This window comes from Patagioenas fasciata, chromosome 12, assembly GCF_037038585.1.
Source record: "Patagioenas fasciata isolate bPatFas1 chromosome 12, bPatFas1.hap1, whole genome shotgun sequence".
Taxonomy (NCBI): domain Eukaryota; kingdom Metazoa; phylum Chordata; class Aves; order Columbiformes; family Columbidae; genus Patagioenas; species Patagioenas fasciata.
Window position 1 is genome coordinate 12,832,420 of NC_092531.1, and position 27,777 is coordinate 12,860,196.

At 38.8% G+C, this 27,777-nt stretch overlaps 1 protein-coding gene across 1 annotated transcript in view; it reads left to right on the plus strand.

The window, feature by feature from the left end:
• The window catches only part of PRTG (protogenin), an 85,773-nt gene that overhangs the window by 14,557 nt on the left and 43,439 nt on the right, over nucleotides 1–27,777 (plus strand). Inside the window, exons 3-10 of the mRNA XM_065847692.2 lie at nucleotides 17,576–17,720; nucleotides 18,396–18,529; nucleotides 18,811–18,948; nucleotides 20,020–20,178; nucleotides 20,776–20,935; nucleotides 21,565–21,812; nucleotides 25,723–25,887; nucleotides 26,920–27,225. Coding sequence (XP_065703764.2) covers nucleotides 17,576–17,720; nucleotides 18,396–18,529; nucleotides 18,811–18,948; nucleotides 20,020–20,178; nucleotides 20,776–20,935; nucleotides 21,565–21,812; nucleotides 25,723–25,887; nucleotides 26,920–27,225 — 1,455 coding nt within the window. The remainder of the gene's footprint in view (nucleotides 1–17,575; nucleotides 17,721–18,395; nucleotides 18,530–18,810; nucleotides 18,949–20,019; nucleotides 20,179–20,775; nucleotides 20,936–21,564; nucleotides 21,813–25,722; nucleotides 25,888–26,919; nucleotides 27,226–27,777) is intronic.

A 27,777-nucleotide genomic window follows, 5' to 3' on the forward strand; every position in this document is an offset into this window, starting at 1 on the left:
AGTTGTATCAATGGAAAAAAAAACCCAAACCCACATGATTTTCTGGAAAGAGGTAAAAAGTCTTCCCATCGCTCACCTCAAGAAAGAGAATAGGCCGTCAAACTTTATTTTTACATAGTAGGGATGAAGCCTGTTGATGCTTTTGATCATAACTCTTGCAAGAAATACTAGTGGTAGACTTCTGCTCTGTTTTGTGCAAGGGATAATCTTATTCTAAAGGAGCTGGTGGCACTCTGCTCTTAAATTTACCAAATATTTATATTGCAGGACTATAGTTGCTAAGGTTCTGACATGTTAACCTTTTGGATGGAAATTTGCCGGGTTAGTACCCATCTCTTTGCCTATAGAATATACTTCTGCAGGACTGTTTAGCCTGTTCCATAGAACAAATCTAAGGTAAAACTACTTTTTCTGTATTTTTTGTTTGTCAGTAGGATGGCATCAGAATGTCTGCTTAGGGAACAGGGACATGGGATTTGTTAGGGAAATGGTCTTTGTCTCTGGAAGTAGCAGTTGCTGTGACCATATTTGCAAATTTGGTTGTCCTGTAAGCTTGAGGAAAAATCTTAGGCTTTTTTGTTTGTTCGGTTTTTTGTGCATATGTTCAGCACAGATGTAGCTTGATTAGCTATGGACACTGAAGACGCTGTTTGTGCTGTGCATGTTGCTCGTGAACACTGAGTTGGGCTTTCCCTCTAAGCAGTCCTTGGCAGCTGTGGATTTGCCTTTTTTTCTGTTCTGAATTAATGAGGAGCTAAAGTGTGATCTAACACTGGAGAAACCAGCTGGCATTGAAAGCTGAAGTAAGTGAAAACAACAGTCTAATTACCTGGAGAGGGAGTTTGGGAGGAGAAGTGGGTGAGGTGGAGATGTGAGTGGTCTCATGTGTCAAGAGGTCAGGAAGGGGAAGAGAAATGCATTGGTGGGAAGCAGTGAGTACTAAGGAAAAGCTTTGTGGAGTGAGGCTTGGGATTGGCTTGATTTGGAGATTGCTGTGGGTACAAGTTCGGAATGGGAAAGGAGCGAGGGGCTGGCAAAGTCTGACTCAAGAGTGCCCACTGGAGCAGCTGATCTTTCAGGACATGGAATGTGGACCCAAGAGTCCTGGACTTCCCTTGGGAATTTCAGAAAGACAAAGAATAACCTCACAGTCAGGGGAGCTTTGGAGGATTTAAATTGTATCACTACTTCAGCCAGAAGGTTCTACAATACATGACATAAGTCAGCTCATCCCTACTTTCTGTGGGAAGTCTGTAACTGCATGTTTCTTATGGTCTTGATGTTTGATATGAGCTTCTGAGGTTTGATCAGTTGCAGCTGCAGCAAGGTGGGGGCGCCATGATTGCAATGCATAGGGTGCTGTGAAGGATCGATGTCTTATCTTTGACACCTAAATTTAGTTAATGTTTTGGGCCACCATCCAACTATTTGTGCATACCCAACAGTTAAAATTAAGGTAATAACAAAATGTCATCTCGAGGTGTTGTGAGAGTAGATGCCTTAACATTTGTGAAGAACTGTAGTCCAGAACCCTGCAGAAAAGACCATAGGGAAGTTAGTAATTGCCTTTAGGGCAGCACTTAACAGAGTGTAATAAATAAGGAATGAGGCCACACACTGAACAGAGAAGAGAAAACAAAATATTGAATAGATGCTCATTATGTCAGCACCATTCAATTGGTACTGTGAATAGTGGGAGAAGTGTGATTGTGTGGTTGGATTGTTTCCTACAGTGTGTATATAAACAGAGCAAATCAGTTACATAAGCAGTTTCCTAATTTATGAGCATTTGGGTTTGGAAATTTTCAACTTGTTTGTGTATACACTCATGTAAGAGGCAGAGATATACTGAATAGTGTGTTAGTGGGAAAGTTTAGAGGTTAGCTTCATTTATCCAGTTATGTTGGTAATGCAGCAAAAAATGAAATAAATATGCGTGAAAGTATTAGAGTTTTATATAGGCAGAGTGTCAGGAAAAAAGACTCATAACAAGGGTCAGCGATATGTTTATCAGAACTTTTTGATTCAACCAAAACATGAGCTAATGTCTAAGCATGTATTTAGCAATAGCTTTAACTTGATAATTATAAAGAGCATTTTTGTGGTGCATATTGTTAGGCAGGTGCCAGGGAGGACTGTGGGCTCCAGTGCTGCAGAGGAGTTAGCACCTGTGGGTTTCACCTCCTTTGTCTGGTCTGTCTCTTTTCTCAAGCACATAGCCTAGACTGCCACCTACTTGTTAGGCTACAGGTCTTACCTTGGGCTGTAGGGCTTTCTGGAAATACAGCCCAGTAGGCATGACCAGAGAAAAGCCCTGATACTCTTTTTTTCTTCTTTTTTTTGACGTATTTGTGTAAAGAATCTCAAAGGCAGTAAAGTATTCAATACGTGCCTTCAGTGCGAGGCATGCACCTAGATCCAGTTGGGGATCTGGCCCTTTGTATACTAAGACCTTTTTCTGAGAATGTTTTACATGGGCATGTTCAGAAGCTGGAATTATGAGGAAATGTAAAGCACGATTTGTACTTACTTTAAGTGTTCCTTTCCTCACTATTTAGTTGCTACCATGTTTGCCATTGTCTTCCATTTACCTAAATAATGGTTGCCTGGCCTTTCACAAACTTGTGAAGAGGAAAGATGGTGACCACCTGAAACAATAATATCTGTGGCAGAATAGCCTGAGAACTTTAAATAACCAAAGGGGGGACCGTTTCCAAGGCAGCCAAGTGACCTTTGGATCCCAGAAGCAGGCTATTCATAGAGGTGAAGCCTTTGTCCTGCTTTGACCAGTGGTCAGTGAACTCTGGCAGGCCCCTTGGCTCACCATCTTGGCCCTAGACTAGCAGCTGGTGATTGATTCATTTAGCTGTCCAGATTCACATTCTTCTGTCAAGGACTTGTCAAGGAAGAAAAAGGTTCTATGGAGAGCTATTCATTTTACTAAAAGGAAAGGGATGCATTATATGATTGAGTGGATTACTTTTGGGTCAGAAGAGTTCCTGCATTGCTCTGTTTTAATTTGGCCTTCAATCAAAGAGAGATTTAGTTTATCAGCACAGTGTGGTGCTCATGAAGGGGGACAGATCGTTTCAATTCCATCAGTGCAATAGGTCTGTTTTGTTTTGTGGGTTTTCTGTTATTCTGCCCCTCCTCTCTATGATTTGTCCCCCCCACCATTTTTTTGCCAACAAACCCATAGATTTTTGTGATTAGTTGATACAACAGAGGATAGAGAGTATTCATTTCTATTACTCTCACTCTTAGTTTTGACGTGTATGATATATGAATTGTAGTGCTCCTACTACTTCTCATATATGATGTTAAGCAACCCAGAAGAGCCTAGAGTAAGTAAAAGATTAGTGTGTTACTTCTGTTTTAAATGTGGAGAAACCTGAGAAGATAATATATTCTACAGAATCAAACAAATTACTTTCTTACAGACAACACAAACAGCTGTAAAGCTGAGGGTAGAACCAAGTATTTTCTCTCCAGTCCCCATTTTCACCTGATGAACAAAAGTTTGTTGTACAAACCCAGCATTTTCCAAATGGACAAGAGTGCTATCTGTCTGTTTGTCCATTGAGAATCTCTTTTTTTAAAAACAAGAGGGAAGTGTTTCCATTCTGTTCTGGTTTAACCCAGCTGGCAACTAAACACCACACAGCAGCTTACTCACACACCTCCAGTGGGATAAGGGAGAGAATTGGAAGGGTAAAAGTGAGAAAACTGGTGGGTTGAGGTAAAGACAGTTTAACAGGTAAAGCAAAAGCCACACACACAAGCAAAGCAAAACAATTAATTCATTTACTGCTTCCTATCAGCAGGCAGGTGTTCAGCCTTCTCCAGGACAGCTGGGCTCTATCACATGTGACAGTTACTTGGGAAGTCAAATGCCATTGGTCCCAGTGTCCTCCCCTTCCTCCGTCTTCGCCCAAAATACATACTGAACATGATGTTATATAGTATGGAATATCACCTTGGCCAGTTTGGGTCAGCTGTCCTGGCTGTGCCCCCTGCCATCTTGTGCACTTCCCATGGCATGAGAAGCTGAAAAGTCCTTGACTACTTAGCAGCAATTAAAACATCAGTGTATTATCAACATTAGTTTCATTCTAAATCCAAAACACAGCAGTGTACCAGTTACTAGGGAGAAAATTAACTCTATCCCAACCAAAACTAGGACACATGCTTTCGGAAACTTGAATCATGTTTTCAATTTGATAATTAACGCATCCAAAAATCAACTTTGAGTTGCACTGAGGAGCTGTGTTTGCTTGTCATGGTGTTGCCAGACTATTCTGTCCATCTTGCCTTCAGCTGTGCTGTGTTCCCTTAGCATTAGGATTTTTTTGCTGATGCTCTTCATGAAGTACCGAGAAGAGAACATTGTTGCTTAGCCCCTTCCACTGGAAGTAAGAGGTGTTAAAGACCAGATCCTGCCAGTTAACCTTCTGCCTCTGTTTGAATGAACACAATGAGCTACAGCAGATGAAATATGACCTTCAAGTTTCTTTACCTCACTCTCATAAGCCATGTATTGTTTTGATTTGGCTTATTGAACGCATTATGAGGGATTTCTGATTGGCTTCAGGCCAAGGTGTTACGCTTCTGCTGACCGAAGTACGAGGGCATAATTTAGAATAAAATACAGTGAGGGCTGGTCTGTTGTATTCTTTTCTTTTCCTCTTTTTGGGGCAAAAGGGAGAATTTTATATTTTTTGAGATAAATGGGTGGCTTAACTATCTTTAATAACACAAGAGAGAAATGAAGTCTGAGATAAGCTAACCTTGCTTAACTCTTTTCTGTTATACATATCTACAAACATGTCAGAAATCTGGGATAAGTACAACACCTGTTGAGTAGGTCTCCTTCTTTCATGGAGGCCTGGTGGTATTCCTTTCATGTCTGCAGTTGCATTTCCCATGGATCAGTCCCCTTTCTCAGAGCTTGGTTGGTCAGGATGGAATATGATGTCTAAGTTGGAGGTACCAGCTTCCCTGTGCTCCAGGTGACACTTCCTTCAGCACCTTCCTGGCAGCTTTGATTAATAGCTTTGAGTTGGAGAGAAATAACGAGCTTTTGAAAATCTTGGAAAAGGAAGATGGGTTGTCATTGTTTATTAGAGAATATAAGTAATCTAAAGACCAGGAGTATTACCAGCTTAGTGGAACATGGTTATTTGTTTGCACTGTGACTGGACAAACTGGAAATCCAACTATTGCCTCCCACCCAAGCAGTCGATAGCTGTAGCAAGGTGACTTACTCTAAAGACAATTTTTTTGGTTCTTTCTGTTTGCCTTTGATATGAGGGATTTTATGCTGTGTTCAGCATAAATTTGCAGGATATTTTCCAGACACATAAGTAAGTGAGAGAAATGTAATTGGGGAAAAATATAGGGATTTCTATAAGTTGAAGACAATATGATTTTCATCTGGAAACCACACTTTTGATTTGTTTTATGTGAAAGTTGCAAGAGTTGTAAACTCTTTCCTCTCCCCTACCATCAGAAATTTTCAGATAAACATCTAATTAGAGGATCTAAGTAACTTCAATAAATAAGCAGTACTGACAGTGCCTTTGTGTATGTGTGTGGGTGTGGTTTGTTTCTGTTTTTCTCCCTGCTGCTCTCAGACTTTAAGACATTCAGAATTTTGCTGTTAGTTATTGTCCTGTGTAGAAAGACAGTTATTGGGGAAATATCTCTGAGCTGTGTAATGTAGTTGGGGGCATTTGGTGACAGGGAAATGAGCTGCAGGCGTTTGGCCCCTGAGAGTGGAGGCATCTCTTCTTTCCTTTCCCCATGGGAACACTGAAATGTTGACATTTGGAGAGGAGGCTGAAGGGCTTGAATTCCCAGCACCTCTCCTCAGCATCTTGCAGTGAAATTGTGTCTTTCATCCTAGGCTGCTGATTCTGAAACAAAAAAGTGAAAAATGCAGAGTACTTCTATCTCTCAGGGGTAGCATTTCTGACAGTCTGAAGGCTTACAGCACCACCATATCAACTTACGCTCATTCATACGTGGATGGTGTCAGTTTGCCATTGTATGAAATGAAACATCTTCCTTCACCTCCCCCCTAGATGTGAGGGAAGGCACAGTGGTGGGCGGCATGGCAGAGGAATGTGTGGGGCCCCGCTCCTGTCCTGGGATGCGTTCTGTGGTGCTTTCTCTGATTGATGAGCTGGGCAGGGTGAGGTGAAGAGCGGGTATTGCATTTTATTGGGGTCTTGTTTTATTTTAGCCAGGAATAGCATTTATTTGTTTTTAAAGGTACATGACTGATAAATAGAGGTCTTACCCTTCAGCTGGCATCTCCAGTGAAATTAATGGATCAGAATGAATTAGTGCTTACAGTGCTGGAGACTCTTGTTGCGCAGTGCTGAAATTCTCTTTTTCTGTGTCACACCAAGCGATTATTACTTTTTTGTGTTCTTTTTGGAGTGTTCTTTGTGGAACTTTAGAGTCATAGCAATCAATCTTTAATTTTCCTTTTTTTTTTTTTTTGGAATGTGAAATCAGAATAGTTGTGAAGGGATGTGTCTTTTGTTGCACAATCCTGTTTGTGTTCTGATCCTTCTCTTCATGTCATAAAGTGCAAAACTGTGTCGGATGTTCCCCATGCAGCAGTTGGGGTATTAAGCAGAACTAATTCTTCACAGAATGGCAACAGCTCCAAAGAAAGCCCTCTGTAGGATTAAGCATATACTAGAAGGCAATCACTTGGCAAACTGCTGAAGGAAGAAAGTGGTGTGTTCTTTCTCCTGAATGCATACAACCACACAAGTAGAACAGCTTTGAAGCTGGTTAATGTGGCTTACTGTGTGCCTTTTCTGTACTATTACCTACATTCTTGTCTGCAGAAGAGCAGAGGGGAATTCCTTGATAAATGCATTAGCATTTATTGTGCACTTCTGTGGCCACACACTATTGCCTGGATGATAGATAGACTGAGAAGGGAAAACCCCAGCTGGGATGCCTTCAAAAGTGAAAAGATCAAATCTCTCACGCTTGTTTACATGATTCAGTAGGATATGTCAGTTACGCCATCAATAAACTGTTGAATATATAGAACCACATATTTCTAAGCCTCGATCTTTTATTTCCTTTAAAACAGTGCTAGTAGAGAGCTCCTGAGGTGATATGTATGACTGGTTTCATTGGGAAGAGTGCTAGTGGTATATTTTTTGCCACTTATTAAAAGGTTGAGGTGTAGTAAGACAATACATGTGGTTATGTGAATAGCTTACACATAGCTGCAAGAGGCAGAAAGTGCCATTGTTGCACTATCATTATCTGCTTTGACCATGGTAAAGTAGAAAGACCTGGGTGTATTGTACTGTACTTTATTCCTTCACAGATGGGGAATTTTGATGCTTGCCTCTGCATTGCAGTTCTCCTGAATCATCATCTCAGTGTGGCTCAAAGAGCACCTGATTGGCCAGAGAGCAAACAGTAAAGTAAGGTGGTCATGGGTTGGTAGTATGTCAGTTAGGATCCTCCTGTTATTTTCTCTAGTGCATTGGTGCTGCCAAGGATCCCATATATTGTCACAATTACGTTAATATGTAATGAATAACAAGCTGCCTCTCTGTTCCAGTGGTCTGAAGAAGTGAGGAGGAAACAGGACAGTCTCATAGTCACTCTGCCAAGTTCTACTTTTCTGTTCCTGCATTTAAGAGAACTTTTTGAACGGTGATTATCCACTTCTAAGGAGCCAATTTTCTTAAACTATTTTCATATTTTTTCTTAACATACAGCAGGCATGCTAATTATGAACTCTTTCTGTTGTTAAGATTAACACTTTCCAAAATTCATGGTGAACACATGCTGCTGCAAAAGAAAAGAGCATTTTTCATAACGTACAATGTATCCTGAGATGAAATGATTGCTTTTATGCTTGAAAAAACAATCAGTGTCATAGAGAATCCTGGTGTATTGTGTATTATAATAATTGGGAATTCACAGTTTTATCCATGAAGGAAAACTTAGCCAGGCACATGTTTAAATGTTGAGAGTCTGGTATGCCATATGATGTGTTCTGTGCCCAGAAAACAAATATTTACAGGGCTGAAAGCTTCTGAGACAATAGTTAAATGAAAGTGGTAGAGCTTGCTTCTGTCTTCGATGATGTCCATATGTGTAAGAAGGGGTTGCGTTTCCGAAACTGTCTCACCAAAGGGAGGCTGTTCCAGAATCACATGCTTCATTTGTTCTTTTTTCTGCATTTTTTTCTCTGAAGCAGCCAAAGATGACACTCTGAGACCCTGTCTCCAGACCTTGCACTTCTAAAGAACTCTTGTAAGAAGGGAAGAAAGTTTTGTTTTGTTTTTAATGAAAACAAAAACAACTTTGGGAAAGTCAGGATGTACAAGGAAAAGGCTATTCTCAGTTCTTCCAGGGGTTGTGCATGGGGGCTGTGTGGGGGTGTGTGTGTGAGACAGTGTCCTTATCTTGTCAAATTTCTTCTCCTTTCCTGTCAACTGTGTTCAACATGCAGCCTTTTGAATCTTTCTCATTCCTCTCTGCACTGGGATATATCAGAAACCTGCTCACAGTAGTTTCCGTTCTGTATGTGGAGAAGACGGTATACCTACCTGCTTTCTGAGGATGCTGTAAGAAAGAAAGAATAAAAGAGTACTGTAGATAAGAAAGAATAAATGAGTACATTTCCCTAAAAACCTAGTCCAGAGTAGTCTACTTGAATTCCAGGCTTTCAGGAAGAGAAAATACTACAAATGAAACTTTAGACTGCTCTTAACTTTGAGAAGCCAGTGCTGAAAACTGTCTCTCTATGCGTGTGTGGCCAGAATCACTTTTGCAGAATCTAGTCCCAACCCAAATGGTGGAGAGCTTAGTGAACTTCAGTGGATGTATTCAGACTTGGTTATTCCTGTACAGAGATTCTTAAAGTGATCATTTGTCAGCCACTGAATTAGGAGCTTTAAAGAAAGGAGCAGGGGGACCTGAAAGTGTTAGAGGAAACAAATGAGATTGCAGCTGACATCTCCAAGGGAACTTTTGTTCAAGGGTGCTCAGGCTGTTGACCTCTTTGCTTCTCCGTTTCATTGCCTTTAGATTATAGCATTCTTTGATACCAGAAAAGTAGTGGCTAGTTTGTGAGTGGGCAAATGGTACCTTTGTTTTTTTGGTGGGGGAGGCAATCATAGACATTGCTGTGCAAAGATTTTAATGTACAAATAATCAGTTTTGCATTGTATTTTAAAAGTGTGGGGTTTATATATTAAGCTAATCATTTATTTCCTTTTCTCCCTTCTTACCATAGATTGCAGAGCAATTCTTAGTGATCTGCATCTTAGTATGGAGAACATTGTCTAAAAATTACACTTCTTAGATATCTGTCAGCATGTTGGCAAGAATATGAGAGAGGAAAGAAAAAATTAAAACATACCATTGTTTCTTACTTTTTCTGTTCCTTTCTCTATTGCACCTCTCTCTCTTTGCTTAGTTTTAGTGGCAGAACTAAGTATGTAGTAGGCTAGAAGTGAACATTTTTGCAGCAAGGTGACCATAAGTTTTAGCAGAACAGACTCTTTCCCAGATGTAATTGACTGGCAGTTTGTTGGAGGTGAAACCACAGTAAGCTCTGCAATGGACCTCACCCTTTAGCTTAGCAATCAGGGCCCTGGAGAAGTTTTGTCCAGAGCAGAGGTAATGAATTGAGAATAGCAGAAAGGACAGATGGCCCAAATCCTGCCTCATTACCTCATCTGGGCTCTCCTTGGTATTTATCAGTGAAAGCTTTCTGTGATTACCCTGATGTGCAGAGCAGTTTGTGGTCCCTTCAAAATTCAAAATGTGATTTTTGAGAGGGTCTTGCATACTAATACCGCAGAAAGATTTGCTCCTTGCCTACAACCTATAAATACTATTCTGTGAGCTGAACTGTGAGGAGCACATGATGTGAAGGATCAGTTCTGTCTATAGGGAATGTCAGATTTCGTGACCAAACCTGGCTCTTTCTCTGTGCTTCCATGTCTTCCACGCTGTAGAGATGGTGTTTCTAATCTTGTCAGTTTTTTGCGATATTTGAGCCTTTAAAAAAATCTTGTTTGTTTATTATTGTTTAGGTTTATGTCTTCATGTATAGACATATTTTGCAGTCATTAAAAAAAACAAAACAAAACTTCATAAAGTTTAGTAGAACAAACCAGAACAACTGCCTTCCCTTCCAAACCTTCTTCTTCCATCCTTCTGATCCCAACCAAACAATATATGCCAGAATTCTGGAGTTATGCACATATCATCTGGAGAACTGAGGAGGCACAATAATGGGTCTTTAAGGTAAGGCCCTGACTCAAAGCCTGTTGAAATCAAGAATAAGACTTACTGGTCAACAGGTATCAGCAGGTTGGAAGAAATGAAGAAATGAAGAAATGTGTGTCAGCAATCTTATACGTCTGGCTCTCAAGCTCTCTGGATTTGTGAACGTAAAGTGCATGGATGCCAATAAGCTATGCTAGCAGCTCCCAAAAATCTTATCCCAGTTTGAGAAAATCTATTCTTTGATTTAGGAAAAAAAAAATGGTAGGAAGGGAAGAGAAACCCAAATTGTAGTGGCTCGTAAAAATGAAGCTCTGTAGTTTCCCACTCCATGGGGTTTTCCAAAGCATCAGAATAATAATGATCACTATAGAACATGATTGTATTCTTTACAAACTGTAATTCCAATCCACCTGCTTTAAAATATTAAAATGCCTGCTAGGGGATTCTAAATGGGAAATGGTTAAGAAATATCTTTGGGATAGACAGATTAATAAGTGTCCCATATCAATTATTGATAGTGGCAAATCAATGCAGCAGTTTCAGTCTCATTTAACCTTCCTATTATTTAATTGTAATGCTCTAATTGCTGGAGACGGGGCTCCTTTTCAATACAATTCTGAACTGTCATCTTCAAAACTGCTGCTATGGTGTTCATACTATCACAGTCAAGAATTTCTTAATATTGGTAGAGTCACAGAGGAACATTTCTTTATCTTTTTGTTTTCATTTTATGAAGAGACAATGGGTGTATTAGGTTTATCCTGGAAATATGTTTAACTCAAGAAATATCTGTGAAAATACACAATGTAATTTGTTTCACAAATAGCATGGTGATAGGCTAAATGGTATCCTGCTTGCTGATATTTCCAGTATAAACAGCAGGCTGTGTGGTTTTTGTTCTGTATGTTCCCAAACAATGTAGAGAGAGTTATTTAAAAAAGGGAGGATTATTTGCACTTCTGTCACTACTTTTCTTTTTGGTGTAGACTAATGGAAGCATGACTTGTTACCGTACTCAGAATTACATTTTTGTCTCAAACTAGTATTTTTTATGGAAAAAGTTTTGATGGATTTAAACTTACACCTTTTGCTTAGTGACTAATAGCAAGATTTTTCTCCCTCAGATTTAATTTCAGTAAGCCAAGGTATAAACATTTTAAGGAAGTTTCCCTGCAGCTTGGGGTGATTATAAATGTGTTTTTCAAAACTGTTCTTGAGGACAACCTGATTTTGCTGAGATACTGGCAATATAGATTTAGGGCTAAACACACAGTTAAATTTTTCTGTAGAATTTTTGTCCTGCTAGCACAGTAGTTCTGTAGATACATGGGCTTTTTGTCTTGTGAAGATATTCTCTGCTATCTATTGACCTGCATGTTCAAATGTTTCTGGAGAAATATGTTAACAAAGAATCTGAAAAGTTCTGAAATATATCTGGATGTAGAAACACTAACTTAGGTGCCAACCAAGCCTTACTTTGTAGTAATGTTAGCAGTGAAAACTATACCTGGCTATAAGGGCTTCTAAACTGACAGGGTACTGTGGTTTGGAGCGTCCTTTTATTTATGTAACACTACTGTTTGCTCCATTCCATCCTTCTCACATTTTCTTTCTTCCTTAAAATACTTATTTTCTGTCATGTAATATCTGAATTAGGTGATTTTTTTTTTTTGTAATTTTTTGTGTTTTCCAGGAAAATGATTTTATTTTTCGTATTGTGAAGTTAAATGTCATATTCACTAGTGGCAAACTAGCTTGTTTCTGTCATGTAATCTTGGGTCTGCATCCTGTCTTTCTGAGTTCTTAGTAACCATCTTGATAGAACAAAGGAGAAGCAGAAATTAAAGCTAAAATATGAAGCTGGAAAACAAAACAGAGGTAAAATGAATACCCTTTAACAGGAACAACCACATTTCCAGACAATTCAAGCGAATACTGATTTTAAAGTCATGTCTAACAGTTTAGTGTTAGTACTTCATTAAAATCCAGGGATTAGTAGCAGCAATCTCCTTGTTACACATCAAAAGCCTTTAGTTTAATTTGGGATTAGAGGATACAAGGTGCCATTCTAGCAAACCTATTTCCAAGATTTCAGTGAGGTGAAGTGCGATGGTGTAAAGACACTGGTTTCCCTGTCTCGGTTATACTATATATTTATCTATATATCTGTATGGATTTTAAAATTGTGATGAACTGATTCAATAATCCTTTATAATCTGTGTTATCTCTGGAAGTGAAATTGTCTGGAAAAGCTTGTTTGAAATGTTGAGAAAGGCAATTGGAGTTATAGGTCCACACTGCCTTTCTGGGACCAGAGATGTGCTCGGGCTCAGGTTGGTTCAAGGACATTGAAATCTGGGGATACTGATGTTGAAGAGTCAGCACCAACAAGATTTCCCTGTGTGTTAGATAAAGGTAATGGGCAACATTCTGCTCTTCTCTCCTGCAAGTCTGCAGCATGTGCAGTGTGTGGTAGTAGTTGCAACAGGATTGGTCATTATTCTCCTCTTTTTTGTACTACCGGTGTTTCCAAGGCATGCAAGTGAGAGAACAGCCATCTTGAGAGCCCTAATTTAGGAATTAATGAATTTGAGGAGGGGCACAGGATGAGTTTATGGACGCTGCCGTCCTCTCCATGTTTTCAGATTTTGGGGAGAAGGAGAGGATGATTGGTTGGTGGTTTTATTGCTATCAGTTGCTTTTTGTTAGGCGATTAATATGTCAATGTTTGATAGCATTTACTGCCAGGGATAAATACAGAGAAATAAAATACAATTTTGAAATTCTAGTGTAAAGAAGGATCCGGTATAGTATTATCCAGGATTTTCATCATGATTTTTTAACATCTTGGCAGTGATATCAGCAGACTGTATGATTTATTTAATGATTTTATTTATATATTTATATTGTGATCCTCATGACTTTATGGAAAAAAAATACTTATTTTGTTCCAAAAGAGTTTAAGTATCAAGCTTTTGACACTGTATACGTCTTTGGTTATGAATTAAAACCAAGTATATTAAACTAACATTTTAAGCAACAGTAGTACAGAACTATGCAGTTTCAGAATATTTATTTTAAAATACAAAGATATAGAAAAAGTGTATTTTAGTTAAGCTTATTTTTTCCAACCACTCTGGCAGAAATTAAAAGTAAGAGCTGGCTTTAGGGAAAAGGCCACACTTCCAGTTTATCAGAACAGTTAATTTACTGGTAATTTCCAAGACTGCCGTTATCAGTATGTTGTTTGAATTATGATATTTTCTTCTTTATTATTTTATAACAGAATGAAAAGAGAAAATTTGGTATTAAATTTATCATGCTGTTCTGAAATCCATTTATTTGGAAAAAGCCACAGCTTTTTTTTTTTTAACATGCAGGTTTATTTTTCTCAAGTGAAAACCGCTTTGCCTGAGAATTGGGAGGCGGGGGAAGAAAATAATATTAGTTTCATTGGAAGGGTTAGGGCTGTTATGTAATTATCAATAGCATTAACACCTAAGTTCTCCAGATTGCTTTATGCACTTTTGTTATTTCCACCTGAGTGGTTCATCTGTCTGAGTGGCCATTATCTCTTGAGAAACACTTAAGTGGTTGTTGTCATGTGCTCTAGAGTTTCTCAATATTTGCTGCATTCTGGTTTGATGAAACCCCCTTCTGTGCTACTGTTTCAGTTCAGGGAGTAATTTCAGTTCAGGGTTTTTTTTCCCCATTCTTTCAGTTTCTTTATTACACAGTTATAGACCAGTCTAGGGCTAGTGTCAGCTGTTATGAAACTCACAAGCTTTAACAATAATAAACATGTAGGTTGTTGGAATTTCTTTTGCCTTTTAAGAAAACTCATTCAGAAAATTACTTAATGACATGAAGTGAGTGAGTAGAAAATGCAGCCTGTAAGGGAACAAGTCACCTGGACTTGGGTTTGAACGAGCTTCAAGACTTTATTTCAGGAGTGAATGAAGTGGGTGGGTGTTGTGTTGTGTTTCTTTTTTGTTTGTTTGTTTGTTTTTTCTGTGTGTGTGTGGTGGTTTTTAAAATTTATTTTATTTTTATCTTTTATTAAAGTGAGTGAAGGACTGCTGCTGTATTTAAAAAACAACAAAACCCCACAACTATGTGAGGGATGAGCTGCTTAAATTTTACTTTTCCATACCTTAGTAGTTAAATCTATGCAAACCTGTTTAGGTACTTTTTTTTTTTTTTTTCTTTTTTCCATGCAAAAGAGTATTCAGTCTGTGTATGTTGCAGGAGACACCAGCAGGGTTTCTCTTATGTTTAAGCAGTGTGTGACAGCAAGTAATCAGTTGGGTTTTGAGCCTGTGGGTATTTGCCTCAATGGTAAATGAGGGAACTCATACCAGGACTCATACTTTGATTTCTCTCTGCTTAGATAAGTTTGTTGAACAGACCTGTGTGTTTTATGCCATCAAAGATATTAGTACTCAAAAGTAACTATACAAAAACATGTTCCCATCACATAAATTGCAGGCATTTATGATAGTAAATACAGTTTCTAGCTATTGTTTTCTTCTTCTGTAAGCAGCATTTGGTATCTTGCAAGTTAAAAAAGGTGGGAGCATCAGGTTCTCGGAGTAACATTAATTATTTTCTTTTGGCTATAAATCTGGGAACAGAATGATTAAATAGACCAGAGAAGAGGTGGAAAACTCAAATAAAAAGGCACTTACATTTATTGCGTTTTGCAGGGTTGTTTTCAGGAACAACGTATGTCTCTTGAGACTTTGTTTCTTATCCATTTTATAGAGCTCTGGCCTCTTAACAGCACTGCTTTAATGACTTTTTCTTGGGGTTCTGAGTTGGTATCAGCACTTGCCTTGAAAACAAGCCTGTTACAAAGAGGTCAGGTTTCACGAGACAGCAATAGACTTGTAAAACCAGATTTTACTGGAACAAATAAAGTCAGAATTAAGAAGAAACCAGAGATTTGCGTACAGAAACAAGATACAGAAGGAGCAAGTATTGAACTAAGCTGATAAACAATGTATAATTTTTAGATGAGAGATAAGTGGAGATTTTTTGTTTCTAAAACCACGTATAATTACCTTTTTGCCTTGTTAAAATGGTCCTTTCTTATGCCATTGGCTGTGTGCTGCAGCTGTGCTGCATGATGGCTCAGAAACTCGTGTTAGATTGATTTGTGGTGTTCTTGTTATCTGTGCCTTTATTACATTCCTAGAAATTTTATTTTGAAAGCTAAGCAGACTTGCCTAGTTTGCTACATCATGCTTTCAGTGAGTAAATGAAGAATGCAAAGCACTACGTTTTTGTTAGAAACTCTGTTAAGAACAGCACGAAGGAAATATTCTGAGTGCAGGTGAACAGATGTGGTTTCTGGGTAGCGAGGAGTTAGAACAGAGAAGGAGGGAAAGGAAGAAGTAAGACAAGCCTGGATGCTCCCCCCCGCTCCCCGCTTCCCTTCTGTAGTGGAAAACTGCAGGGGAGTTGGACTGCATCAAATTTAGTAGAAAGCAAATCCAGAAAGTTTCGAGTTATGGGAACAACCTGATATATGTGCAGGTTATTTGACTTGCATTGAGTCCTTTGGTTTTGTGAAGCTGAACATCTGTAGGTAGGAAAAGAACTAATAAGTCTCACTTTTCTTCTGATGGTTTCTTAGCAATCAAAAGAAAATCTGTTGAAGGAGAGAACTGTTTTTGTGTCTCCTCCCCCAACAAGCTTTAAATTTGTAAGACTTCTGTTGTAACATCTTCATGCAAGTTGTGTGGGCTTTTTGTTTGTTCTTGAGCCTGGTACTGCTCATAAGTGGAAGAACAAAAAGTGGAGCATAGGGAAGGAACAAAAAGTGGAGCATAGGGAACTGGGTTAAATTCTGCTGGCAAGAAAGGCTAGTTCTGTCTGTGGTGAAGGTGTGTGGGGCTGTGGGGGACCCACTGCCAAAAGCACGGGACTGATCATAAAAATGGAGACCAGGAGCATCTCTGCTTTCACCCTGTGAGTCTGGATCATGTTTGAGGTGCCAGACCTAGTTGCCACCTGCCATGGTATTTGCATCATGTGGCCACAGCTGCTTTCAGGTGATTTTGCTGTACAAGGTGGTTTGGTTGTCTCATTAATCACAATCTTTGGGAGGTCTGTTCACAAAGCTGCAGCACTTTAACTCTGCTGGTATGATTAGGAATGTGCATTCCTGCAGTGCTATTGCAACTACAGGAATGCAGTGCAAAAAAGGCATTTCTTCTGACCTGGGAGGTGAGGTAGGTATGGTAGTAATAGGAATCTTTAAGTTATGTACTTAGGCCCATGTTAGAAGAGAGTTTGTCCATGGAGGGGAAAGCAAAAGGGTCATGTCACATTTCCTTCGCACTCCAACATTAATCTATCGATGCTATGCAGTAGCATTAAAATGATGGGAGGTGGGAAGCATTCTTTGGAAAGCTTGGTGTGCAGCAGTACTGTATGTGTCCTTTGCGCAGAAGGGTATTATTGAAAATGTTAGAGTAAATAGGATGAATAAACATTTCAATTAATGAACGAGCAAAACAGAGGAATTCTTTCAACAAAAAACTTGTGTGTTAAGCAATGGGTAACTTACTAATTTTGGTTTATCTATTAAAATCATGTTTCTGTATAATTTTTACAAGAACAGAAATTTGTTTGAAATCTGAGTTTCTTAAAAAAACCAAATCGGTGCTGTTGGGTTTGTGCAGAGATTGTTCTCTGTCCAGTTATGATGGGTGGACATGTGTGCAGTGATTTGTGTTGTGAGTTATCCAAAAGCCTCTGAAGAGTTGTTTTTTTCTGTTAACCATGTTAAAAGCAGCAGCAAATAGAGCAATTAATCAGAGGGTTTTGTATTCCTTTTTCTTTGAATTTTATTCTCTGAACAAAGAAATCCAACTACTGGTCACCTTCTTAGGTGTCTGTTAGCTACAAGGTATTTATCTGCCACTTTAATTGTCTTGATTTTTGTGAACTCCTTAAATTGTAAATGCTTGAAATTATATTGATGCTCTGTGCATCAGACATCTGCTCAGTGACCGCTTGGATTGTTGGGATGAAAGTGTTCTCATATGATGAAACTTATGTTGAGATCTTTTTCATTTCTTTTTCTTATCAAGCATGAACTTGTACTACCCTCCAAATGCTTTTACTGAAGTGAGTACTATTAGAGGACTAAAATATGACTGTCAGGAACTGTCAAGTATTTCTGGGTATTTTTGCAAGTTAATCTATGATCTGGTGTTTGGTTTAGCCAGGATTTTTTCCTCACTTTAGTCCTCTAAATTTGATGTTCTCTTATTTCTAGCTATTTCTGCATTTGAAGTCCAGCCACTTTCAACTGAGGTCCAAGAAGGTGGAGTAGCTCGATTTGCTTGTAAAATAACAGCAAACCCTCCTGCCACTGTGACATGGGAAGTGAATCGAACATCTTTACCTTTAGTCATGGACAGGTATGTACAGTTACACGTTTAGAATGTCACTTATTTCTGTGACGATTTTGAGCCTCCTCCAATAAGAAAATCTGAATATTTGCAATTACATTAAAAAGGTTCCATGTGGATAGTATATCAACAATTAAAATAACTAGTAATAATTATGATGTTAATGATATTTAAATAGGTGTTCTGAGCGCAGACCAGAATCACCCACTGTTGTCTAGACCGTAGTCATTGGCTTATGAATTGTCATTGGAGAAGTTTGCTTGCGAGTCATCCTCAGGAATGGAAATTGCTGTGGGATACAGAATAGATGGACTTCAGCTGTGGGGGTGGTTTCAACTAGCAGAATTGCTTTTGCAGAAGAATTAATGCTGAGTCTGTTTTTCTTTAGAGGGCCAATAAAGAATTACATGTGAGAATGTTGGGATGGATGTTTCTGAGGGTGAGAAAGATCTTCTTATTGAAAGTAAATTCCTCTGCTCTAGTCATGGTGCTGGGTGGAATCTCATCTGTAGTTTGGAAATGTGGGGAGATGAGTCATGTATGAAGAATGTTTTTGAGTCTCCGGCCTGCTGTTTCCAAGTCAGTGTAGCAATGACTGTTTGTAAATCAAAGTTAATTCCATGATGGTGTTTGCTGGCTGAACATTTATCTACATTTCATTTTTTTTGTTTGTTTCTGTGACAGGATAACTGCTTTACCTACAGGAGTTCTTCAGATCTATGGTGTTGAACAGAAGGATGCTGGGAATTATCGATGTGTTGCCACAACAATAGCCAATAGACGTAAAAGCACTGAGGCAGTGCTGAGTGTTATTCCAGGTACTCACCGTGTGAGATTTTTTTCAATGGTGTTATATTATAGCAAAAACACATGTTGAAGAGCCGTGACTGTCCTCTGAACCACTCACCCAAATAATCATTTTACTTGCTTTTATCTTGTGGCTAAAATATTGTTTAGTGGAAGTTTCCACTATTACTGAAATAAGGCTTTGGTGTAAATGTAATTTTAAGCATACTTTTAAAAATATTATGTGTTATTTAATATTTAATTGCATTTTTATTTACTTGTTCTCACTTATTTCTTTTTCTCCCCTTCAAAGCCTCAAACTTGAAGCCTTTTCACAAGCCATCTATAATAGCTGGTCCTCAAAACATCACAGCATCTCTTCATCAAACTGTCATACTGGAGTGTGTAGCCACAGGGAAGCCAAAGCCAATCATCTCATGGAGCCGGCTAGGTAGGTCTTAAAATTACAGCATACGACCTTCAGCCTGTGGAGAGGAAGTGAGACTGGAAAGAAAGGATTTCTGCAATTATGTTACTGTTTTGGGGCTTCATGTAGTCGATAACAATTAGTAGGTTAGGGTAAGATAAGTAAAACACTTCCATACTGCTGTTGAGAAGCCCTGAGGTTTCCTGAGGCTTCGGGCTTCCTGCGGCTGCTCTCAGCCCTGCTCTATCCCCAGCGCAGTGTGCACAGAATCCTGGGAAGGGTGGTGACCTCCAGGGATCTGTGGCTTGGAGCAGAATCAATGGTGAATTAGGGTGGGTTGGAGTGGTTGCATCCTATGAAACAATCCTGTAAATGTTTCTCCTCCTCTACTTCTAAGAAGAGCAGTATGTGAGCGTGGTTTGGACCTTGTGTTAATGGGTCATTTGGACTATAGATAGGTACAGTCAAACCCTGAGTAGTCTGCCTAGAAGGGCAGAACAGAGGGGATGCAATAAGAATACCTATTCATCAGCACATCACACTTTTCCATGAAAAATACCTCTGTTTTTATTCTGACGTGTACCTAAATGTGAAAGTCAGGACTGAATCAGAAGCATGAAAAGTTTTCCTACATTTCTAAAAGCTGGAGAAATTAACATATGTTTCCTCACTGATTCAGTGGCTCTTATAGACAAATAATTAAGAAAAAACTTATCTAACTGTCACAGAGCATTTGCCTTAAAAACAGAAGAAAATACATGGTAATCAAATCTACCCATTTTATCCCCAGCATAATTCAGGAGGAGATGATGTGGATGTTGGTAGTGATGAAATGAATCATAGTGCAAGGCAACTGTGGAGGCTAATGGTGTTAGTTTTTTAGCCCCGGTAGTGAGTTTCAGATATAAACCACTTAGCAAATGGTGAGACTAAACCATGTGAATGGAGAAACCTCTGAAAGCTCATCTGTGATTGCCCTTTGCATTTTTTGGCTTTTAAACTCTAATTATGCCATTACTGCCTAGGCAACCCTATTTAGTTGTTTGGATACGCTGAACAGCCTCGTAACCACACTTCTCCCGCTCTTTTGAATAGACCATAAGTCCATTGACGTCTTCAATACCCGTGTCCTTGGAAATGGGAACCTCATGATCTCTGACGTAAAGGTGCAGCATGCAGGCGTGTACGTCTGTCGAGCCACTATTCCAGGCACACGAAACTTCACAGTAGCAATGGCAACTCTCTCTGTGCTGGGTGAGCCTGCTTTGACTTCCAGACTGTTTTAACAACTTGTGTCTGTCTTGAACTGTGCTATGTACCGGGCTGAATTTTGATCTCAAACATAGCACACCAAGGGCTGTAGGAAGATAGCAGAGATTAAACAGATCACAGAACTGTGGCTGCCTTCTGTCTGTTGACTTAGATGAGAAGTGTCAGATACTCAACATTTCTGTTATAAACTAACAGTTCATTTGCACTTGGAGATACCCAGGTGCAATGTTTGCTCTGGGAAGACAGGCTTTCAACACAGAAAAGAATTCCATAACGAAACAGAAATATGTAATACACACATATGCCTTACGAGCAGTATGTCAGAAGCTGGAGTTTGATTTGTTTGTATTCATAAATGCAGTAATAAAAATGTGTAGAAATGTTGCTGTCTGTGCAGATAGTATGAATCTTTAAACAAACGTTCTTTGTTTACATGAAACATGCTTTCTGCATAGGTATGTATGTGTGTTTGAGTGGCCAGAGGAGAAAGGTTTATGTGTGGAAAATTCATTATTATTCTGACTGTCCTTGCATTTGTTGGAGCTTGATATTTTTTTCCCCCTTGTTACTTATCTGTAGCTCCACCTTCATTTGTGGAATGGCCAGAAAGTTTAACAAGGCCGAGAGCGGGTACTGCTCGTTTTGCTTGTCAGGCAGAAGGAAATCCTGCCCCCAAAATTTCATGGTTAAAAAATGGAAGAAGAATACACTCCAATGGCAGAATAAAAATGTACAACAGGTAAGACTATACTTGCTGTATGAGAGCTGTGCTAGGGATGTGCCACCAAAGGATGAAATTCCATAAACTAAATATAGCCAAGCAAAATATAACTCAAGTAAACATGAAATTGGACATTAAATGTAGTTATAGACATTTCCTTGGTAGAAGGAATGCAGGTGAGTCAATACCTAAAATCCTCAGCAAAGCTTTTGTGATTACTGCCGTATCTGGAGGGGAAACTGAAGTGATTTCACCACAGAGTTGCTCTAGATTTACAGTAGTGTAGCAGAGACCAGAATCTTTCTAGTTGTATGACACCTCATTTGACTGCTTTCTGTGGGCAGCTCATATCAAAGAGTTGGTTAAGAAATGACAATCCTAAGGTTGTGCTTTTTGCAGGAGGGGAATAGATATACGGGTTTGTTTTCACTGTGCTTAGCTTTGCAGGCATAAGCATAAACATGTCAGGTTGTGAGGAGCATGTAAGTTGCTAGTTTCACACCTGCACATCCATTTCTATTAGATGAGTTTATGGCACATAATGATATGAAACTCATGAAGCAAACATAACTGTTAAAGCATTATGCAGACCTAAGTTTATCCATGATGTGAACTTTTTTCTACCTTTTTCTTCCTTTTGGATTCAGTAAATTGGTGATTAACCAAATCATTCCTGAAGACGATGCCATTTATCAGTGCATGGCTGAGAACAGCCAGGGATCTATTCTCTCCAGAGCCAGGCTTACTGTAGTTATGTCAGAAGACAGACCCAGTGCACCTTACAACGTCCATGCTGAAACAATGTCAAGCTCAGCAATCCTGCTAGCATGGGAGAGGCCGCTGTATAATTCAGACAAAGTAATTGCATACTCCGTGCATTACATGAAAGCAGAAGGTAAGCAGATTGGTTAAAATACTATTTAACTATTCAGATGTGGTAAGAGCTTGGATGTCCCTGCAAAGAGTGTCAAATTTGAATGGTTCATAACCAGAGCTGCATCAGAGCGTACATGCAAATAAACACATATTGTAATCAACAGGCCTGCTTCAGGAAGATGCTTTTGCCACATTGTCTCATTTGTGGGACTGAGTGTTCATCCAACTCGCCCTTGTCTGATCATTGCAGTAAGCCCATTTTGAAGTTAGGAATAGGCCTTGAAACTTGGGGCCTCCATACAACTATCTGGGTTTCCCTCTGTCCTCAGCAGGAACTTCTGCCTACTCTTTTCTGTGTGTGTGCTTGGCAAGGAAGGACAGAGCATACAGCAGAATGTTGGAGGCTTACATAGTTGAACTTTTCACCAGACAGCTCTTTTGTCTAGATCCTCAAATTCTAGTGACTTTACTGGCCTTCCTATATTTTGGAGTAGAATAATCGATACTTTATTTGCTTAACTGTCTTAGAACAAATATTGGCTGAATGGTAAAATCCACTCTACTTTCACCTCTTGGTGTCCTACAATGAAAAGAGTGTGCTCTAACTCTAAAACATGCTGAGATAGCCATGAATCATTTCTCCTAGTCTCTAAAATGATAAATAAATTGCTACATAAAAGGGAATGGATAGTTAGAATAAAAATTAGTAACTAGACATTAAAAACCCCTTAGTAATATGTAATTGCTTCAAGGTAATCTTTAAGGTGACAGAAAACAGAGATTTTTCATAAGCAGAGGAAGTGGTTGCTAGATGACTTGAAAATTTCTTCGGTGCGTGGCTTAAGCTATGCTATGCAGCTCTGTTCCGTAGGAGTGATTTCTTTTTCCATTTCTATTCAGTAAGTGGTTTATTCAAGGACAGGAGTGCAGATGCTCAGCTTTTTGTGGAATATTAGTCTGCCATCTGCTAAGCAGAGGACAGGAAGGACGACTTAATTACTCTAATACTGATGCAGAAATAGCTGCCTTTGCAAGTGGGATATTTCAGGACACAAGAGAATTTTGTCTGAAGGAAGGAAGGAAAGTGTTTTAAAAGATAATGAGGACAAGAGGTGTGGGAAATTACCCCCTACACTTTCAGTCACTGAGGTATTGTGCTCACAACCCCCTCTTAAAGCTAATATGAATAAAGTCACAGTAGATAAGTTATCTGGGTAATTGAATGTCCGGTGCCAGTGTAGAGAGCGGAGACTAGGTAACTTTAAAGAAAACTGGAAAACTGTCCTTAGGGAAGTGTGTATTTGGGCACGAAATATTCCTGCACAGTAGTGAAAAGAGGTGTCTTCTGAAATGTGTTTTCTGCAAAATCATTTTGCAATCCCTGCTTCATTTGCTTGCTTATCCAAAGGCTATGTCTTATGAAATGGGATTGTAGTTTGTCTTGGTTTAAGAAACAAAATAAACTCCAAACAGAAGCAAAAACCAAAAACACCTCTCTGATATATTTGAACCCGCTTTCTCAAATACCTGTTTTTTTCATCATTCTAGACTGTCTCATTTACTTTATTTAATATAATGCTGTTGTGTATCTATTCACATTACTAAAGACATGCACGCAGGGAATGTGGGGAAGGCTGTGCTAAGAGGAGTAATAACAGAGGTAGGAATCAAATATAGGTGATGTGCAGGAATTTTTTCTTTGGTAATGTGATTGGGTAGTACCAGAAGATCTGCATCAGGACATAAAAACACTTTGTTCTCATTTTGTAGAAAAAACCTTGAGCTTCAAAGGCTAGTGGACTGCATTTCTGTAGATATAATTGTTTTCTAAGTGATAGTTTGTAAACTTTTCTGAGGATGTTGCCCACGTATCAGAGGCATTATTAAAAACCTAACAAATGCCTTTGTGGGAAAGTATCACATCAGCCATCTCTCTATTGTAAATTTAGAAGCAGCTATATTTAAACAAATGCAAATTAAATATTAAAAAAAGTCTTTTGATGCCATTCACACCATACCAGGCCACAGAGATGCTAACATAGACTCCTGACATTTTCAACACCTTATTTACTCTGTAAGAAATCTAGATACTTATGTATTAATGTAGTTTGTGTGGGTGTATTGCTTTCATTATACCTTTCAAGCCTGCCTTTCTCCAGTCAACCCTCAGACGCCGTTTCAGACCCTAATGAAGATTAAAAATGATCTTAGATGCATCTAACTTAACTAGAGTATATCTTACTTGCTTAAAGCTTCTCGTGTATGACTTTTTACTGATACATCTATGTTCATACATTGCTCTCTTATGTTAGGAACGACATTTGTCAGTGTGAGTAAAGAACATTTTATTGCAAAAGAAAACCAGTGCTTGCTAAGTCTCCTAAGTTGTATTGATGCTTATGATTCCATAAACTTTAAAGGAAAACTGAATAATACGCTAATCATATGCATTTCTGTAGAGTTTCTTCTGTAGATTTCACAATGTGGGAGGTACTTTGAATACAAAAGATATGACCACTCGTTGTTTAATTTCACAACTCAAGTATTCTGATGTTTCACTGTAAAAATAGGTTCTGGTCCTCTTCGCTATTAAAAAAAAAAAAAAAAAAGAAAGAAAAAAAAGTGTTTTAATCAAGTTAGCTGAAAAAACTAACAGGTGTTTTTTTGTGTTTTTGTTTTTTGTTTCTTTAAGCAGAATATTTTACATTCAAATCAGGGTCATAGTAGCAAGAAGAATAAGGGTCTGATGAGCATGCATGTTGGAGTGTGTTAATTCCTTGTTAGCGATTTAGAAAAGGCACAAAGGGAACACTGATTGTGGTGGAAGGCAAGCCTTGTTCTCTATTATGGCTGTTTCATTAGGGCCTCTGCGTGAGGCCTAGCAATCCATTCAATGAGAGAACAAGTCCTTTTAATTTGAGCTCAAGGATCTTGTTTAGCAGGTCAGAAATCGTGCCTTGCAATTCCTAATTAACAAGCCATTAACTAGTCTGTTGTGAGATGCTCGTAATCTTGTCTTATTAAAATGCTATCAAGTTAATTCATAAATGTGGGAAAACTTAATGGTGGAATTTGCCTTTCGTTTTGTTTATAAATTCAGTTGTGAAGAGGAGGAGCTGGGTCTTACAGAGTTTTGATTAAGTTGACATGCACTTGGTGTGAATTGTTCGTTAACACAGCAGCTTTCACCACACTTATTGCACTTTATAGCTTTCTTCTATAGGAATAAAGCCCAACAAAGACAAGGACTGCTGCATGCATTGCTATGCATATTTTAATGTGAATTGCTGAGAATTTTTTTAACAACTCACTAAGGAGCCAAACATTTTGGAAGCTCATTCTGGTCTGTTCTTATTGGCCTTTCTCCAAATTAAAGAAAAACCACGTCAATCAAATGTAATACAATTCACAGGGCTAAAATGAGATCCTTTTGCTGAATAAATTCTTTCTGTTTGTTTCTTTGCGGGGTGGGGAGAGAGTGGGGGTGGTGTTTGTTTTGTTTTTGACGGAGTGGAGCCCTTGCATTCCTTGCAGTCTGATGTAGAAAGGCTCTGTAAATAGGTTTTGAAAAAAAACCTCCCTGACTCTAAACAAATAGATTTAGAAGACTGGTATGAATGATAAGGCTATTAGAGCTTGTCTGTTGTGTTACTGTACATTGGGCACAGTTTGTTGTGACTAATTCTAAATAGGGTTTAGAACTTCATTCAGCATCCCTTATTCAGGAAAATCCTAAAACACTATAATCTATACCACAGCAAGACACAGTTACTCCTGTGGATGAAAGAACTTTTACTTAGTAGGGTTGAAAAAACAGAGGTGGGCTGGGGAAGAAAACGAAATAACTTTGTAAGATCTTAAAGCTGAGATACTGTGATGATTAGGGATTGTCAAGATTTTTTGTTTGTCTAACCCTTGTTTTCTGCCAGGTTTAAATAACGAAGAGTACCAAGTTGTCATTGGAAATGATACAACCCATTACATTATTGATGACTTAGAACCAGCCAGCAACTACACCTTCTATATTGTAGCTTATATGCCTCTGGGAGCCAGTCAGATGTCAGATCATGTGACTCAGCACACTCTTGAAGATGGTAAGACAAATACCAGTGATTTTGATAAGCATTTTTATTTGCACTGAAGAGAAATGTGCAATCCAGTGCTAATGCCTCTTGAGCATCCCAAATTTCCATTGGTATCAGAGAAACTTCTGGATGTGTGCAGTGTAAGACTGAGCCAGCCAATTAAAGGAATGAGAATAAAATAACATTCTGACAGGCCAACATTGTATATTACACTGTGTCTTTTTCTATGTTGGAAGGCATTTCATTAAATCCTACAAATAGCTATTCTAGGTCTTTAAGAACTCCTTCAGTGTTAAGAATTTGATGATAGCCTAGGGTTTAGTCTCTATGACTCTCTCTTGGGCATCTGAAACGTGAATCAAACTGCACACTCACTGCATCTTTTGCAAATTTTAAAGGAAAATTTGAAATAAAAATTTGCTGTACCATTTATTTTTTGTCTATGTCCTTGTTAGTAGAATCAGAATTTCATAAATGACCCTAATGACTGACTTCTGTGCAGTGATTTAACTAATCTGAACATCGTGGCAACAACAAACTGTTTAGTATAGTTAATTAGAACTGATTAATAAATTCTGACAGGGTTAAGCTTTGGCAGCATGGAACATTGCCAGTTCCACTTGTCTGCCTGTCTCTTTGCCAGGAGTTACTACCCTCATTACATGGTTGTTGGAAGAGAGCATGCACTGAGTCTTCAGCAGTACAGGTTGTCTGGCCTCTCCGTTTAAGCTGATGCATCTAACTCTGACAGTCAGTTTGTCAGAATCATAAGATGCTGATTGCCTTTGATTGCTGCTGACAGCAATAAGAGAAGAAAATGTTGAGGGCCTTACAGAAAGGAGCTTGCTAAGGCTTTACTGCATGCAAAAGGTGAGAAGTATGAGTAGTGTCAAGTTATCCTTAAAATAAACAAGAATCTACAAAACTTCTTGAATTATTTACTGTTGCATTACTGGTACCTCATCATAGACTAAGGTGTCAGCTGAGAATCTTCTATCTCTCTTTTCCCTGAGCTGAAAAGCTTTGTCTTCTCCTTTTTAGTTCCTTTAAGAGCTCCTGAAATTAGTCTGACAAGCAGGAGTCCTACAGATATTCTCATTTCTTGGCTGCCAATTCCTGCAAAGTACAGGAGAGGTCAGGTGGTCCTGTACCGTCTGTCTTTCCGCCTCAGCACGGAGACCAAAATCCAAGTCTTGGAGCTCCCAGGGACTTCAGATGAATATCTCCTTGAAGGCCTGAGGCCTGACAGTGTCTATTTGGTTCGTATCACGGCTGCAACAAGGATTGGCTGGGGAGAGGCATCCTTGTGGACTTCCCACCGGACTCCCAAAGCTACAAGTGTGAAAGGTAATTCTTAATGTTACCAGCAGCCTAGAGATGAGGTTAATGGCAGGCTTCATCTGAAGGTTACACTGTTTTCTGATAGGTAGTGCAAGGATGTGAAATGGGTTCTCCCATTACGTGTTCTTGTTCTCATGATCTAGAAAATAGTGTTCTAGCCATGATTCTGTGCATAGTCTGCAAAAACCTTCTGATCCCTTTAATAAATTATATGCAGTTAATACATAGTTTCAGGATCAAAAGTTGAAGAGGAACTAATCTGTCTTCTGAAAGACCTTATGTGACAGGCGAAGGAAAAGCTGATATATTATTTTGGTGTCAATCTTTGATTGTTTCCATATGTTGATGTTCACATATTTGACAAAGTGGCAGGAAACTTTAATCCATGTTTGTGAGCTGCTCAAATGTTTTAGCTTGTAGACTTGTTTCCAATGTAACACAGTTTTTTCTGTTTTATATCATTGGAATTAAAAAATCCAACAACCCCATTCCCAAGCCCTATTGTTGTTCTGTGTAAAATACCTGTCTGCAAAGCAGGACACTGCACATTAGCAGTGT